General features: G+C 44.8%; 1 protein-coding gene and 1 long non-coding RNA gene across 3 annotated transcripts in view; one reads left to right on the top strand and one right to left on the bottom strand.

The window, feature by feature from the left end:
* Nucleotides 1–214: 214 nt before the first annotated feature.
* On the bottom strand, nucleotides 215–5,433 carry LOC311499194. 2 transcript variants are annotated; one of them, XR_014699444.1, is made up of 3 exons: nucleotides 5,073–5,433; nucleotides 1,037–4,922; nucleotides 215–942 (listed from the first exon to the last, which is right to left on the bottom strand). It is a non-coding gene; the product is annotated as an uncharacterized lncRNA (long non-coding RNA). The 2 variants fall into 2 exon arrangements; XR_014699445.1 differs by having other exon boundaries at nucleotides 1,037–4,871.
* A 6,311-nt stretch (nucleotides 5,434–11,744) lies between these two features.
* Nucleotides 11,745–15,952, top strand: part of syne1a (spectrin repeat containing, nuclear envelope 1a) — a 109,754-nt gene continuing 105,546 nt past the window's right edge. The window contains exons 1-2 of the mRNA XM_084560081.1: nucleotides 11,745–12,073; nucleotides 14,383–14,444. Of these exons, the coding sequence (XP_084416207.1) occupies nucleotides 11,929–12,073; nucleotides 14,383–14,444 (207 nt within the window). The 5' untranslated portion in view covers nucleotides 11,745–11,928. The remainder of the gene's footprint in view (nucleotides 12,074–14,382; nucleotides 14,445–15,952) is intronic.

Below are 15,952 nucleotides of genomic sequence, written 5' to 3'. Positions count from 1 at the left end.
ATTTGTGGAAATGCGACAATCCTCTCTTTATCCGGAGCAGCGTAAGATCAGACCGCGGAGGTGATGTCATGAAATAATTCACGAAGCTTTCCGATAAGCCGTGAATTATGGAGCAGTCCATGCAGGTTCTGAGACACAACCTGAATCAGCTCCAGATTCAAATAAATCATCCAGTCCTTTCCCAGGTCAAAAGAAACATGTTAATGTAGTTATTGTAGTTTTTAATAACAATAAGTTGATAATTCAACATCGATAGATCTAACTCGATTCAAATTATCATCAACATATACTAATGAAGCGGAAAGTGTTGAAATTGGCTTTTCTACATATCTTTACACGTGCAATACGTAGCTTCCAGGATGTTTACTAGAGCTGGTTTGTGCCTCCTGTTTCAAAACACCCTTTGAGATAAGCAGATAAGTTCTGCTATGACCATTACGGCAAATAAACCCCATTTATGATCGATAGATGTACTTTATTGATCCTGCCAGGGAAATTGTTATGTTACAGCAGCATCAAGTCTTAAATGTTTGAAATATAATAAACTAAGTCGACTATAAACAAGTGAAAAACGCAAGATAAGATACACTATGTACCATTATATATACAGTCTGTGAATACATAAATGGAGACAGTATGTTGAACTTGAGAAAGATGTAACTTTTAAAATTGAAAATCAATTTTATGTCGACTTTACTGTCAAAAATGCGAGAGAATTTTATCTTTTTTTACACAAAATCAGAAATGTTTTGTTTGTTTTGAACTGTTCCCGCCACTAATACAGTTTTCTTTCATACTCATGTTTTGTCCTTAGAGTTAATGCACATATACAGTGCATCAGCAGGCACGTGAGGATCCTTGTTCCTGAGGTCTCAGTGAGATGGAAGAGCAGTCCTTTTTGTTGGACAGCAGGTGGCAGTGCATGCAGCCCGAGAAGCTATCCTGCAGAAATAAAAGGCTCAGGTGAGGGAGGGGGCCCTCTGAGATGTTCAGTACGCACTATGCATGCTCACATACACATACAGTGTGCACTTACATCATCATTATCAGGGGAGGGCCTTTGCAGAGTGAGAGGATTGCAGGCTGCTACTGTAAGAGGGAGGACTTGAAACACATAACAACGTGGGCACGACTCAGTCATGACATCCTGCAGCCGGCGTGAAGAAAACTACTGCAGCCCGGCCGGACTCCCGGTCAAGGCATGAGAATCCTGCCGGCGTGACGCACAGGAGCTCGGACGTGACTTTGGTGACCTCAGGACAGCGGCATGGCATCACCCAGGCACTACGGACACTCATCTCGGGACATTGCCAGCGTGATGCAGAAGCTGCAAGGTAGGTGTAAAATGCTTACTCACTCGCTCGCTCTTGCTCCAACTTGGTTTGCAGTGATTTTAGAGGTGACCTCAGTGCGTGGTATGACACAGCAGACCGGGGTGAGCTGAAGCCGACACAAAACTCCTTTGGTGCATCTCATCCTTGCCGCTCATGACCGTGAATGTTCTGTCTGCATAGCGCTGGAATTCAAGTTCGTCTGGCGAATGAATGTCTGGTATGGGAAGGACATAACTGAAAGGGGTATGCAATGTCACAGGACGCAGTAGGAATTATTAGATTATATTTGTTTTTTGTCTAACATTCAGGTGCTATCAGGGATTTAGTTTGTCTTCTGTGGAATCTTTGCTCATGGTTGAGAATAGAGATGGAGATGCATGCAGCTGTCAGTCTGTGCATGTATCTACTGTACATGGATTGTTATTTTTTATTTATGTGAGAACAAAACAAGTTTGTGTGCACACAATGCAGTAGAATTTGTGCACGCGTGTGTCTGTGTAGGCTCGCGCATGTGGTCGGACAGAGCAGCGGACAAAAGCAAAGCTAATCCTCAGAGAAGCTGACAGGATGAAGTCAATACGTCTGTCTTATGTCTCGGGTATGGTATCAGGACTCTAACTTTTCCTTTATTTGTATTTGCAGCAGATATCAGTATTTATTCAGACTTTTCTCAAATGCAATGCAAGCCGTAATATTTCTGTATTTCTGTAACTACTTCCCAAGCCTCCAGCGCCGAACGGTAGATCTCGTCTGTGCCAAGATCATATCTGCTTTTGCTGACAGGATCAGATTGATGAGCTCGCAAAGTAGCAGGGAAGTCATGTGACGCTAGAGCTGAGATCCAATATGGCCGCCCGCTGTGTGGCTTCTGAGGTGGCAGTTTCTGCCAAAGCTGAGAACAGCATCACTGCCCACGTGGCTCCCCTGCATCACAGGTGTGTGTGTGTGTGTGTGTACACCCTTTGAATCCCAATGGCACACACCGACTGATCTAATTTTAGAAGCCTCCCCTCAAGCTGTCTCTTCACTTCAAAAGTCAGACGGACGCAGACTTTGATTCAGTGAGAATTAAACAATTAAACAATATAAATTTGTTTCATTATTTATTCAAGAATATTCAGCTGACTTTCAAAATAATTTAAAATTCATCCCTGTGGAGATATCTATGTTATATTTAATTAACGTACACCAAACTAACAAAGTGTTCCTGTTGTGAAAACAGTTGCTTTATTGTTAACGTCTCGTTGCATGTGAGGATTTCAGAAGCAACATGTCTTGTTGCCGTGGTTATCCTTACAGACGTATGGACTGAGGGTTTGTGGCAACAGTAAAGCTTTATCATAGCCGCATTAGCCCTGGCCACACACGCACAAAGACTGTGTTTAAGGTTACTAAACGCCGTTTGTAACTATAGCCTTGAGTAGAGACACACTCTGAGTCTGCCTGGGGTTTGAATGGATTTGCATAGTCATTAGCTTTTTCTCTATTTTTATTACATATCACTCCTGGCGCTCTTGCATACGTTCTCCTCAGAGTACGTTATCGCATTAGCTCGTTCATATGGGGCGTGTTAAATCTAATTTGACGTTTTATTTGAGGTGTTGCTGGTTCTGCCATCCATCTCCTGGGAGAGCCGTACCTGTGATAACATCATCAAGATGTTTTGTAAGAATCAAAGGGGAGCACGTGTGTTTTCATTAGTCTTCACATGAAACGGCCCCCTTAGCGCAAGTGGAACATGACATAAGCGTGTGTTCCTTGTCATTTAATCCAGAGCTTGTTTACCAAATGGCGACTTTAAAGGCTGCAGCTGAAATCAGTGTAGGCTTTGTTCAGTTATCGGGAATTGTGCACGTGTTTTTGAAGAAAATTAAGTGCCTTGTCTCTAAAGTTTGACCATTTTTCCTGTTTCACTTGACATTGAACCTCTTGAATTCTTATCTTATGAGTTAACCAGTCTATATAATATGCTGTGTTTCTTGTGTTGGTGGACCCAGCTTGTACAATCTCTTTGTAATAGTTTTTTTATTTTATTTTAGAAGCAGCTAACAAGATTTCAAACTTATATTCACTTGACACTTAGTCATAGTACCACGGCTTGGGTCTATCATATCCCAAAACCAAATGAGCTGTCTCCCAGAGCTTTACAATAACAAAAGCTAGGTTAATAATCTACACTTACTGCTTAAAGTGTATCAGCACTCGCTCCAAATACAGGATAATGTTGTAGCTTGTTCTTTTCTCCATTTAAATAACCATTCATCATCAGAAACATTCACACCTGATTCTTTTTCCAGGCTGTGTTTCGCATCATGTGTTGTGTTTACTCTTCACTCCATGAATCACTTATATAGAAATGGCTCAATGGATTGTAGGTTCATATTATAGTTCTTGTCTCTCTCGTCTTATCTCTCATAAGTGGTCTATTTTTCTGTCATATAAATATACAGTGAGTATCTAATGCCATTTGTAAGTCTTGTAAAGCCTGATTAGATTAACATATTTTACTCATCTTCTCAAGAGAATGCAACGTTCTCAAATTAGCCACATATCCACGAATCACCAGATACCATGAAATAAACTGCTCTGCTCTCCCTCCAGGCTCAATTTGGAAGCAGTTAGTAACCGCTCAATGCGACATCTAAACAATCAAAAACTTCTGCCCCAGTTTTAAGGCTGTGTTTTCCCTCCCTCCTTTCAAGCGACCGTCTCTTTCGGTGCACCTCTCGCATCGCAATGGAAAAAAAAACAGCAATTAGTGACACCATATGGCAGAGAACGGCGAGGGCCGCTTTGAACACCTCCCAGCCTGAACTCCTCCATATGCTGTGGAATTTGCCCGTTTGTTGTCTCTCATTAATGAGAAAAGCGATGTGCCGTTTTTCCGATTTCCGTTTCTCACCTGTTTTTCCTCTGTCGTGGGCGGCAGAGGCATGCTACTCTGCCTACGCCTCTGGGTTTATGCCGTCTGCTAACCTATCAAGCAGACGAGTTTCGTTGTGTCGGGGGCACCTGCTTGAGTTTTATCTGCGTGGGCTGCGTGTAATCCTGCACTGGCAGTGTGCTTGTTTTTAGATAGCAGACGGAGATAACCACGGATTCTCAGGCGGCGTGTCGAGCAAAGCAGAGTGAAATATGAACCAAGGTTTGGTTTTGATCAGCTTCCTCCTAATGTTGTTTTGGTTAAGGAGGATGCTGATGGTTCAGGACAAGCGGGGAAAAGGACAAGGGCGACAGAGGTCAACACATCTGGAAGACATGAGTCTCATACTGAGATTGTTGGATGGATGAAACAGGAATGAGAGAGAGGCAGCGGGAAAAGCAAGAACATGAAACTGGACATGCAGGGGAGGGAGGGAGAGAGAGCGAGAGAGAGCCCACACACCGGTTTTAAGCTCCCGATTGCTAGTGGGCCTGGCACAGATCCTCGGTTTGGCATGGGTCCAGGGTGACATCGTGTTGCCAGGGGCGACATTATGATTCGGCCGCAGCCAAGGAAGGCCCAAGCAGACGGTCACCTTGAGCCATGCCAGCCTCCTGTTTAGTTGTGACACCACCATTTATCGTCTGCAGCTCCGGATGCCATGGCTTCACACACACACACACGTGCCCAGACTTACACACAGACCCCCGAAACAAACACACCGTGTTAAAAATAGCAGCGGTGCATCTTTTTTTTTTCCCCCTCCCCTATCACACCACTGGGAGTCAGCAGTTTAGCTGAGTGTTTAAACAGACCTGGAGCAACTCTTCAAGGCTGAAAGACCAGAGCTGTGGCAGCAGAGGCGGCGTGGAACAGAGCTACAGCTTGAGTTGTTATTTATCCTGCAGCTTCTTCTTCTTCTCCTCCTCCTCCTCATCTTTCCAGATTGTTTTTGTGACTCGTTGCCATAGCGGCAGTCGCATGACAGCCAGCACGGGCTTCATTCACCCTATGGGCTTCTTGGCCACGTCTGCTTCAGACTCTGCTGCTGAAACAGAACGTTATGTCTGATAAAAACGCGTGTGTGTGTGTGTGTGTGTGTATGTAGCTCATGCAAGTTTCTCAGTGACAGCTTCTGTTGCAGATCAGATTGTAATCTCTTTTAAGCAGGCAGTCGGCGACGGTTTGAGTGACACATCACAAGATTAGGTCACTGAGGGTGCCACCCATATAATAAGGAAAGTGGGGCGCCGCTCAGCTGCTCTGAGGCGTCCTTGAAATGTCACACCTTCACGAAGGTCAGAGTGTGTAAATGTTTTGCAGCACGAAAACAATTAATGAGATGTAATGAATTGAGAACTTACAGGATCTTGCGATACGAGGTGCTCTTGACCCAGTATTACATTCGGTCTGCAGCTAAAATCTTCTTTAGGCCTCACAGATTCCATGATACAGTACCTTCAACATCTCTGATGCTGCCAGTCAGATTGAAACACGAGATAGTTCACATGGACGTACTGAACAATGCCTTTAAAGATAAAATCCGGACACCCGAGCCCTTGACCCCGAGACACATTCTGCCTCTTTCTTTAATATTTTGAGTCCCGTGCATGCTCTTATCTTTCACCCACAGACTCCCGTGTCCCCTATTTTCCCCCCCACACCTGTCACAATGTGATTGGGTAGCGGGAAGTTTTGCCTCTGGCTGTAAATTTAGCCCTTGAAGGTTTTAAATAGAGGTCAGATTGTGAAGCCCTGACCCTCGGAGAAGACAGCGGCGATTTCGACGTAGCTACGTGAGCTATGTGAAATAATTCTTTCATTTCAATCCGTTTGAAGCACCAGATGTGTTGGGTTTATCACACCGGCAGAGGTTTCAAATAATTTGAACACCTGGGCTTCTCTGAATGTTTCATCAATCATTTTATTATCCTGTTTATGAAAGCCAACTGATGCCATAGATATATATATATATATGCAAAATGAGGCATTTGTCACCTGTCTACTCTTGTAGTGTCACTGCTTACGCCTGGATTCAATTACCATGTCCTCAAAGGGATGGGGTCCGCCATCACTTTTCATTTACCTGCAGAGAAAATCAAAGCAATAAAAATGTTGCATCCATGAAATGTTATTTCCTGTTGTGTTGCAGACTGACACAGCTCCTCTCTCTCTCTCTCTCTCTCTCTCTCTGAGGCTACCTGCTCCAGACACAAACACAACCCGCCACCTGACACAACAAACCCTGTTCTCCTCCTTTTTAATAATTCAAGAATGTTTAGCGGCAAAACGGGAGCATTCAGGTGATGTTTGGGAAAGACTGAAGGAAATTAACAATGCCTTTGCAGAATGGATTTGCAGATTGGACAGGTGGTTTCGGTAAAACAAAAACCATGCATCTGCTGTTTGCAGAAAAGAATTGGTTCCTGTTCCCTTTTAATACGACATACTCTGTCCCCAGCTGGATATGCATAAATGCAATCAAGTGGTCGTGTGCAACAGGATTTTCTGAGGACGATTCCTGGCTCCGTTCCAGTCACTATTTTTATTTTGCAGCGAAGACGAGATTTATAACTGAATTTACTGCTCTGGTCGGTCACAGTGATTTATTTAGTGTGCTGACGCCGGTCCTTTCACGTTAGTCGTCCCTCTAATGTGTGGCGGACCACTGAACCTGGATAAAGAGCTTAGACTGTCTGACCCACTCCTGCACTCCCACACACACACACACACACACACACACACACAAAACATCCCACAGACACAAACACACTCAATACATTCATGGAGAGCAGCAGAGAAACATCAAGCTGAAAATATATTTCAAAGCCAAATTGAGTCTTTCTAATGCTCTTAGTGCCACTGAGTGGTGTTTTGATATGACCCCTGGTGCCTCCGTCGGAATAGATGCTTTGTATTACTCGCATGCTCAGCCTATTTGTGTGCGGTGTTAAAAAATTCGGTTTTGTTCGGCTGAATGTATTTCCCGTGATAAAAGAGCCCTTGAAAAATAGAAAGAACGTTGTAGCTTGCTGTGTAACACTCATCTGCCGCGGGATGCATCTGGATTTTCACAGCATCTGTGTCAGGAATGAAAATAATAATAATAGAAAGAACTATGGGTTGTTGATTGCTTTTCACATTTATTTGTTCGAGCTTTTTTTTTTTTGCTCCATATATTTTGATTTATCTTTCATCATATTATGGATTCCTTCACTTTTTCCACTTTAACTCGTGCGCACGGTCGCCTGCTTCATCGCTTTCTGTGTGTGTCAGTGTGTGCAGGTGCTGAAATTGCTGAAATTACTGTATCAGTAGCCTGGTTTTAATGAACGCTGTGATATTTGGACATTTTTGTGCCTTCTCTGCACATCTGCTCCTGAAAAGGGAGTGATGGTGCTTGAAAGAGGAAAGGGGTTGTTTTGATAATCACTTTGACTTGTTCCCCCCTTCTTACTCTCTTTAATGTGGTGTCATTATTACTGAAATGTAATTAGCTATGCTAATGGGCTGACATTTGGACTTCCGTCTCAGCACTTATGTTGGGACTGGTAAAAATGCGCGCTAAATGAAGTGGGCTGGCGAACGGAGAGGGGCTGAATGGACACATGAGGGTTGAGTGGAGGTGCTGAGTGTGTGATAGAGGGTGTTATTGAGTGCCGGGGCTGAAGCACGCCGGCAGGAAGTGCAGAAAAGGTTTTTTTTTTTTTCTTTTTTAAATTAGGAATTGTTGGGATGAAAGAGAAGAGCTGGAATCAGGAAGTGGATTTAAAAAAAAAAAGGCTATTGGGAGGAGTGGAGGAGCAGAAAATCCTCCAAAACCTGTGAAATCACTTTGTGTGTGTCAGTGCGGTGGGTTTCACGTGTGTGTGTGTTGGTTACTTGAGTGCGAGTGTGGAGCAATTACGGGGTACCCTCTGTAGTGCACAACAAAGCCTTCCATTTAGTGCATGATAGCTTTAACAGACATGTTCCATTAATGTCATTGCAGAAGAAGATGTGTTGTTGCCGCTGAAATCTAAAAAAGGGCTTCTGTGCGGCAACATGTTCAACACTTTCATTGTGACTCCGCTTTGGGCAATTAATTCAAACGTTCTTTGAATTTAGATGAATAATATAATTGAATCCATGTATTTATAAATTAATACTTGGCAGCAGAGCGTGTGACCTTGTACGGTGCTATGTGTGGAGTATCTGCCCGGCCGTAATCATGACTGGTGAGTTGTGGGGTCATTAATAGATTAAGAGAGATCAGAGAAGCGCTAATACAGAGCCGGGTCGTCTGGGAGGCTGTAATTTAAAAGCTGAACTTCATTTTTCCTGTCCTGTCTCTTCTTGTCTTGCCTATCCAGTGCATCCTCCTACCAGACTCTTATACTTTACACACTTAAAGCTTTAATTCTCCACTAGGTGGCGCTGTGTCTCTCTGCACAGTCCTTCACGGGAGAGCGAACCCAAATATCCTCAGGGTGAGCAGATTACAATACGAGCAGCAGCAGCGTTATTCCACCCTCCGGGAGGCCGTTTGTTTTTCCTTTAATGACTGAAAAGAGGCTGTTCCTCCTCTCCTCGGGAAGCGTCGCACCCCGCGGACATACCTGTGCGAGCGCCGGGCTCTGACCCGCATCCAACCTCTGCAACCTCTGCGGTGAGGGTTCCTCGCGTTTTTGTAGGGCTGCCAGGGGCTCCAGTAGGGATCCAGACCAGCTGAGGTTCAGTCTGTTTTAACCCTCAACCCTCTGTTTTTTTGTTTTTTCTCTTTCCTGGAAAGACTGGAGCACTCCAGAGATCTGCAGCCTGAAGGGGTCTGCTGGTTTGCTCTCGCACGTACAGTAAAAAAAATGATTCTGCCTCCATTCAGCTTATTTTACTCTACTACGTGGTGCTTTTGCGAGAGTACATGCACCTGCTCACCCCGCGTTCCCCTCAGCTCCCATTGTGATGCCTAATAAGCCCCATGAATCCTCACCTCCTTGTTTTGATTTTGTCCTAGGGATGTTTTTCTAAACAGTTTAGCTCACCGAGCTCGCCTTTCTCACTTCTTCCCCCCTCTGCGGCTGCTAAATGGAAGAATACACTAAAATATATCACCAAAACTTTAATTACATGCCTTATTTGGACTTCCAGCGTAACTATAATTGGCCTCCATCTTCTATTGACTCCTCATAAATTAACTGTAGTAAATGAGAATAATATTAAGATGATTTTCATTGGCAGGATCAGCACCTTGGACAGTTCCTTCACGTTTCTCACATTCAAAACACCTCTTACTTCTCTGGCGAGTTTACGATATATGGAAAGATGCATCAATATACTCTGTTTCATTATTTAAAACATTGATAGTGTGTGAGCTGATGGTGCTGCGCAAACATCGGCATTTTAAAGAACAATAGATTTTTATCCGCTTGAAGTGCGCTATAGGCCTTTGCTGTAATGTTATTGAGTCGGAGTCGGAGTAGCTTGCACAGTGTGAAAGCCCCACTGGTTTCTGCTTTGCACTGGCACAAAGGCATGTTTTTATAGTCTGGAGTGGGCTAGCGAAGGCAATGTAAATGTAAATATGAAAAACCGAGCTGCACGAACATTTCTTTGAACTCTGTCTGTCTGTCTGTCTGTCTATCAATAATACCTGTACACATACACACACACATGCACAGTAATCGCGACTGTGCGTACGGAAATGTAAAAACAGACCCCGACAGACGCTCGTCCGTGGAATGGGCTCGTGATTGCGCTGCGACGCCCGGTTTCAGGGCTGTTAGCGGGAGGAGTGTCAGCAGCGTGATTATCAGCAGACAGATAGCGGATGACAGCTGCCATTGGTTATTGATGACTTTCATAATTAAAATCCCTTATGGGGGGGAACCCAAAGAACAAAAGGGAAAATCACGCAAATGATGAATGGTCCTTTCATCTTTAAGACTGATATAGGACCCACCAGGCTCTTGAGCGTGAATATTGCTTTCCAGGAAACTCTCTGAATGTGCTTTCAAAGAGGGGCCCCGGTGCTTTTAATATCGCCAGCTCGCGCTCGCCGTGTGTGTGTGTGTGTGTGTGCGCTCGCGTGTTTGTTGGAGAAAATGAGGGACAGGTCTAAAGAAAATTGACAGGCTGAATAAGGGAGAGCACAGGTCAGACAGAAACAGAGATACAAATCAGTCAGTGAAAAGGAGAAGGGGTCAGTGTATTGCAACGCTGGCATTTTCTGCTATCATTTTTACTGCTGCAGTGAGACTGCCGTGCTTGGGCTGGGCTGTAGAGGCACACCAAACATTGTGCAACAACATCAGGAAGAGAAGTCCTCTGAGACTGCAGGGTGCCTATAGTATATATATATATATATATATATATATATGAAAGGGCCTGGGGTGAGTTAGCTAGTCAGAGAATATCTCTTTAGATGCTTAACTCAAGGTAGCTGGACAAACAATGCTGCCATTGTCTGCCGTTGATTGTTCTTTGACTAGTTTGACAGTACACTCTTATAGCACAATTTCCACAGAAGAATAAATCACCAGCATTGCAATGAATATAGAGTAAAACACTGTGAACGCTGTTGTCTTTGTTCTGGTCTTCCCTACGTTGCTTTAAACCCTGATCTTTGCGGTGTACTGTGTGTATATACTTCTCTGTATTGTGTTCTGTTCAGCACTGCCTCCCCCCGGAGAAAACAAATAGACAGATGTACTGTCTGCGACTGTGGTTGAGATGAAAGCAGATCCTTTTTTGAAAGGGAGTACAGTAGCAGATCAGACGGGACGACTGTCGGGGATAGTCTGCTCCCCTGCAGGCTCTATAGAGTAGAAGGCTGCATGCCTCGGAGCACCGCATGGTATCTGGTAGTGAGAAATAGACAGAGAGAGACAGTTTTTTTTTTTTTATTCAGAGTGCCGGCAGCACGTAGGGAATTCCTGCACGTCTGTTCCAGTGCTGTGTATGAGCATTAGTGTGCACGGTGCTGTCAGAGCAGAGCGCTCACTTCTTCCCCTACTAACCTGCTAAACGGTCCCCTTCAACCCGCACACCACCACTCAGTCCTCCCTCTCCACATCAGGACGGGGTGTGCTGTGACGTCACTCATTCCCACGCACTCTGATTGGCTGGCCAGTGGAGGGAAGTGGATTGCTCCTGCAGCCTACAGTGAAAATTTGAGAGAGAGAGAGAGAGAGAGAGAGAGAGAGAGAGAGAGCGTGGGAGGGAAAGACAGAGGTAGAGAGCGTGTGAGAGGGAAAGAGAGAAGGAGAAAGGGACTTAGCAGGAAAGATTGATTGATGCTGAGGCAAGCCAAGCCGGCACTGCGCAGCGCTCACTCACACACACACACACACACACAAATAGTCCTTGCATCATGCGTGCTCTCACACCACACTCCCAAGCTGCTTAACAGGCAAGAAAAACACTGAGTCTGACTGAGTCTGCAGCCTGTTACCGCAGGACAGGACAGGACAGGACAGGACAGGACAGGACAGGACAGGACAGGACAGGGCAGAGGACAGCGAGGAGAAACAGGAGCGTGATACCTTCCTCGGAGCAACAGTTCCACCGCTGTCATCTCGGGAGGTCCAGTGCTCCGGGGAGCTCTTTAAAGACACGTACCAAAAAAAAAAAGGGGAGGGTGCAGCAAGGGCAGAAACAAGGGCAAGTTTTTGCCTCTCCGGGAGGTTGTCGTGGATGTCCTCTCAACGTCCCCATGACGGCAGGCAGCAGTCGAGGCGTAGTCCGGGGTACAAGATGGCACGACGAGTAGGGGGCGAAGCCTCCCCGAAAAAGAACACATCCCTCAACCTGGTGGCGGGGTTTTACCACTACCTCCGTGGTAAGTGGAGCAGCGCGCGAGAGAAGGAGAGTCTGAGAGACGCACAATTCAGTGTGTGTTTTGTGTGTGTGTGTGATAGGGCACGTTGTGTGTGTGTTTGATTTAGCGTGGCACTGCGGTGTGGACGGTACGTGCCTGCTGCATGTGTGTGGAAATCTATGAGTGTGTGCATTTTGCAGTGTAGATTTCTTAGTAAGACTTCCCTGCAGGGTAGGGACTGTGTTGTTGTTGTGTGTGTTCAAATGTAAAATGGGCAGACATTTGAAGGGGGCGTTTCCACCTTGGCAGTGGAGTGTGTGTGTGTGTGTTTTTGGAGGTCGCAGCTTTGAGCTTACGGCAGGTAAAAGGAAGCCGGCGGACAAGTGGCAACTTACTGCATGTGTCACAGCACAGCAGGCTGACTGTCAAAATGTTTGATTCCTCATCGCTCCGTTTGACCCTGTGGCTATCTGCGTCTGTGTTCGGACACCCGCACATTCACCATTCTGTCTGGCTGCTATCTGTCTGATAAATAAGTCAGAAATTAAAAATGAAATACATTAAAAATGGAAAATCTGACAACTGGTCGGACAGTTTGTTTGCGGCCAGTTTATACTTTCCCTCCTGCTCTTTTGGTTTTGGAAGCAGTCCTATAGCATCTTTGAGACAACACACTAGATTTTAATCATATTTTATTAAGGTCATCTTCACTGTTTGGCGGGGGGGGGGGGGGGGGGTGTAATGATACAGAGGGCATTCAACTGTGTTAAACTGCTTTTGCGAGGCTTGGTTTCTGAGCTTGGTTTCCCTTTGTGATATTGAAAGAGAGAGAGTGTGTGTGCGTGTGTTCTTAAGTGTGACTGTGTGTGATTTGAAAGTCACCTCGTCCCTGAGACTGAGAGGCTGGCACGCGCAGACATGTTCTCCGTCACACATGCTCCTTCCTGCTCTATGATGTGACTGTATGTGGCGGTGGTGGTGGTGGTGGTGGTGGTGGTAGGGGGGGGATCTTTTCCTCCGTTCTCATCCAATATTACTCCCCATCAATATTTGATTACTCCTGGACCCAATCAAAAGATTAATTCATAGAACGGGGGACCTGCTCAGTGGCACGTATGACTATGCGTGAAAGTATCTGCATTATGTATGAACGACGCCACCTCCCTCCAGTTCCCCACCACCCACCACCCACCTTCTGACTCACACACCCCCTTTCCCCTTCACCACAAGCGACACACTAACCAACTTGAGTGTAATCAAACCGTCAGCATATTTCATTAAGGTAAAGGAAAGCAACGTGTCAGACGTCCTCTCTCACTGATAACGTGCTTATCTCAAGGATATTGCGCCCAGTGGCACAGGCGGGACAGGAAAAAAAAAATAAAAAATTAAATACAGTCACTGTACAAGATGGGATCCTTTGAATTCCTGGTGCATTGTGCTGCGTGTACTCTAATGGGATGTACTGTGTGTGGCAGGCAGCTGCACATGAATTTGACAGTTCCAGAGGGTAGCCACGGCCGAATTTGTTAATGCACAGGCTGCAAGCAACATCGAATTTTGCTGTCGGACGGTATCAGGGAGAATAAATTGCCGCAGGAATACATTAGTTGGTTTGAAAAAATAAATAAATAAATAAATACACACTTCTCAATATTATCTCTAAAATTGAAAGTGTTATTGAATATATGCTTAGTTGGGAGCACGTGGGAGACACGGCTTGATTTATTACCTTGTCCTCATTTGAGGTAAGTGGCTTTTTAGGGGACGTTGTCAGAAGACATCTATGCTATTGATTGAGCCTTTGCTAAATGGTCTTTATCGCAGCAGCCGCCACAAACAGTGCCCTCTCTCGTGTACGGGTGAATCGGTCACTTTGAATAAGGTTGGCTTCATGGACTGTGGTCACAGTGCAAAAAGATGGCATGCTTGAATCGTTGTCAAAAATAAATAAAAGCCTCTTATAGATCACAGCAGATATAAGAACTGACCTTCTATCTACGTAAAGGGTATTTTTTGAGAGAGAGAGTCGAATCTTCTGTTCGCACTGAGAGGAGTTCAGCTTGTGAAAATGCCATCTGGAAATGTCAAATGCCTTCTCTTAAGTGCATTAGCGTGAGGTATGATTTGGTTGGACGGCGTTTCAGGCAATATGAGACAGAAAGAAACACTGTCAAAGTTAATAATTGGAGTCACAATCCAGCCCCGCAAAACCCAATCAGCTCTCACAACAATAGATAACGAGAAGATTGTGTTCTAATCCGTTCTTTGTTGTTTTGTTTTTTTCATTGCATGCAACTAATACTGATGCTCTGGGCTCTGATTTACAGATGAGCAGGAGGCAGTGCAGAAAAGGACGTTCACAAAATGGATCAATTCCCACTTGGCAAAGGTAAGAGAGTCCCCCCACCGCCGCCGCCGCCGCCGCCGCCGCCGCCGCTGCCAGCATTGTCCATTTACACAAACACTGGCGCTGGTGTTTGTGGATTGAAAACTTCTCCATCTCTTTGTTTTTCCACTTTGAGCGACTCCATCCACCGTGTGCTCTGTGACATTTGCTCCATTTTCCAGCACATGCTCCTCCAGAGCTGGTCATGGGACTGACTGTGCCAGCTCAGACCACACTCGCAGTCACTCTTTCTTCCATGCTTTTCTTATTCCTCTGAACTCGCATAGCTGGTAGCAAGGATTTACTCTCACTCCAATTATCACTTTCACATTACAGCGTTTATTACACTCTATATCTGCTTTTCCTGCAAGCTACAGCCAGTAATTTACATCTTAGCAAACCCTCTATCTCAGTATTGGCCAATTTAGATTGTTCTGGATAAGAGGCTTTAGTTAAAGCCTGCCCTTCATTTGTCTCCTCAATGTGCTTGGACAACAATATGTCTTTAACTCATGCTAAACAATTACACTCGAAAGCTGCCTCACTCTGAGGGGCCATCGTGCGCCCTTAATTATCGTATTATACTGCATTAGGCTCCTCAATTTCATCCATTACTGCTTAAACGGTGTGTCAGGAATGGGTGGACAAGGAAAATATGGCACGGCGCAACACAATTAAGTGTTATTCCAATCTGTGACGCTCGTCTCAGGGTTTCCTATTTGATTACGACAGCTGTGGAGGCCTCGAACGTCTGTGACGTGGAGCAGAAAATTCATTTGAAAAGCACTCTGATGGGAATAAACCATGACGTAATATTAAATATCACAGCTCAGGATCGCGCCGGCAGAAAATTACACGCGGCCCCGATATTTAAACGCCTTGAATTTTTAATAACATTTAATGGAAGTATGTATTTATTGAGACGTCCTCCCGCTGTTGAGAGGACCTGGGGTCCTTCTGCTACTTTGTGGTCGTTAAAGAGATTGGGATTTGAGTGATTGCGGGGAAGATGGGTTCCCAAAAAAAAGTCTGGATTATAAAGATTGAAGGAATAGTTTTCTGCTTTCCTGCCAAGATTTAGATTAGACAATTAATACCGTTCTTAATATGTAGACTGATCCAAGAACTTAGCTCATCATGAGGACTGAAAACGAGGGAAGCAGCTAGCTTGGCCCCCATTTTACAGGGGGGTTTATAAGGTGTAATAAGACAGAAAGGGTTAATTAAAGAGCTTTTGAAATGCTTTTCGCTAGAATATGCTCTTTTTAGGAAAGCTTACAAGTTGCTAGTTCCAGCTCCATATTTAATGTAAAGATGAGAGAGTGGCAAGAAAGCAAATAAACATATTTCCCAATTGTCCGTTTTTCTAATTTGAGCTGCGGTGTCATACTATTTTTTTTCTAGTAGACAAACATTCCTGAAACTGAAGCTCGTGTCATGCAAAACGGCTTAACAGAAATCCTGGGAAATTTCATTTAAATTCCATTTAAATGAGCTTTAACGAACCAATT

This window comes from Chelon labrosus (genome assembly GCF_963514085.1).
Source record: "Chelon labrosus genome assembly, chromosome: 14".
NCBI classification, from domain to species: domain Eukaryota; kingdom Metazoa; phylum Chordata; class Actinopteri; order Mugiliformes; family Mugilidae; genus Chelon; species Chelon labrosus.
Note: the sequence above shows the minus strand (reverse complement) of the source record. Positions and strands in the feature narration are given on the sequence as shown.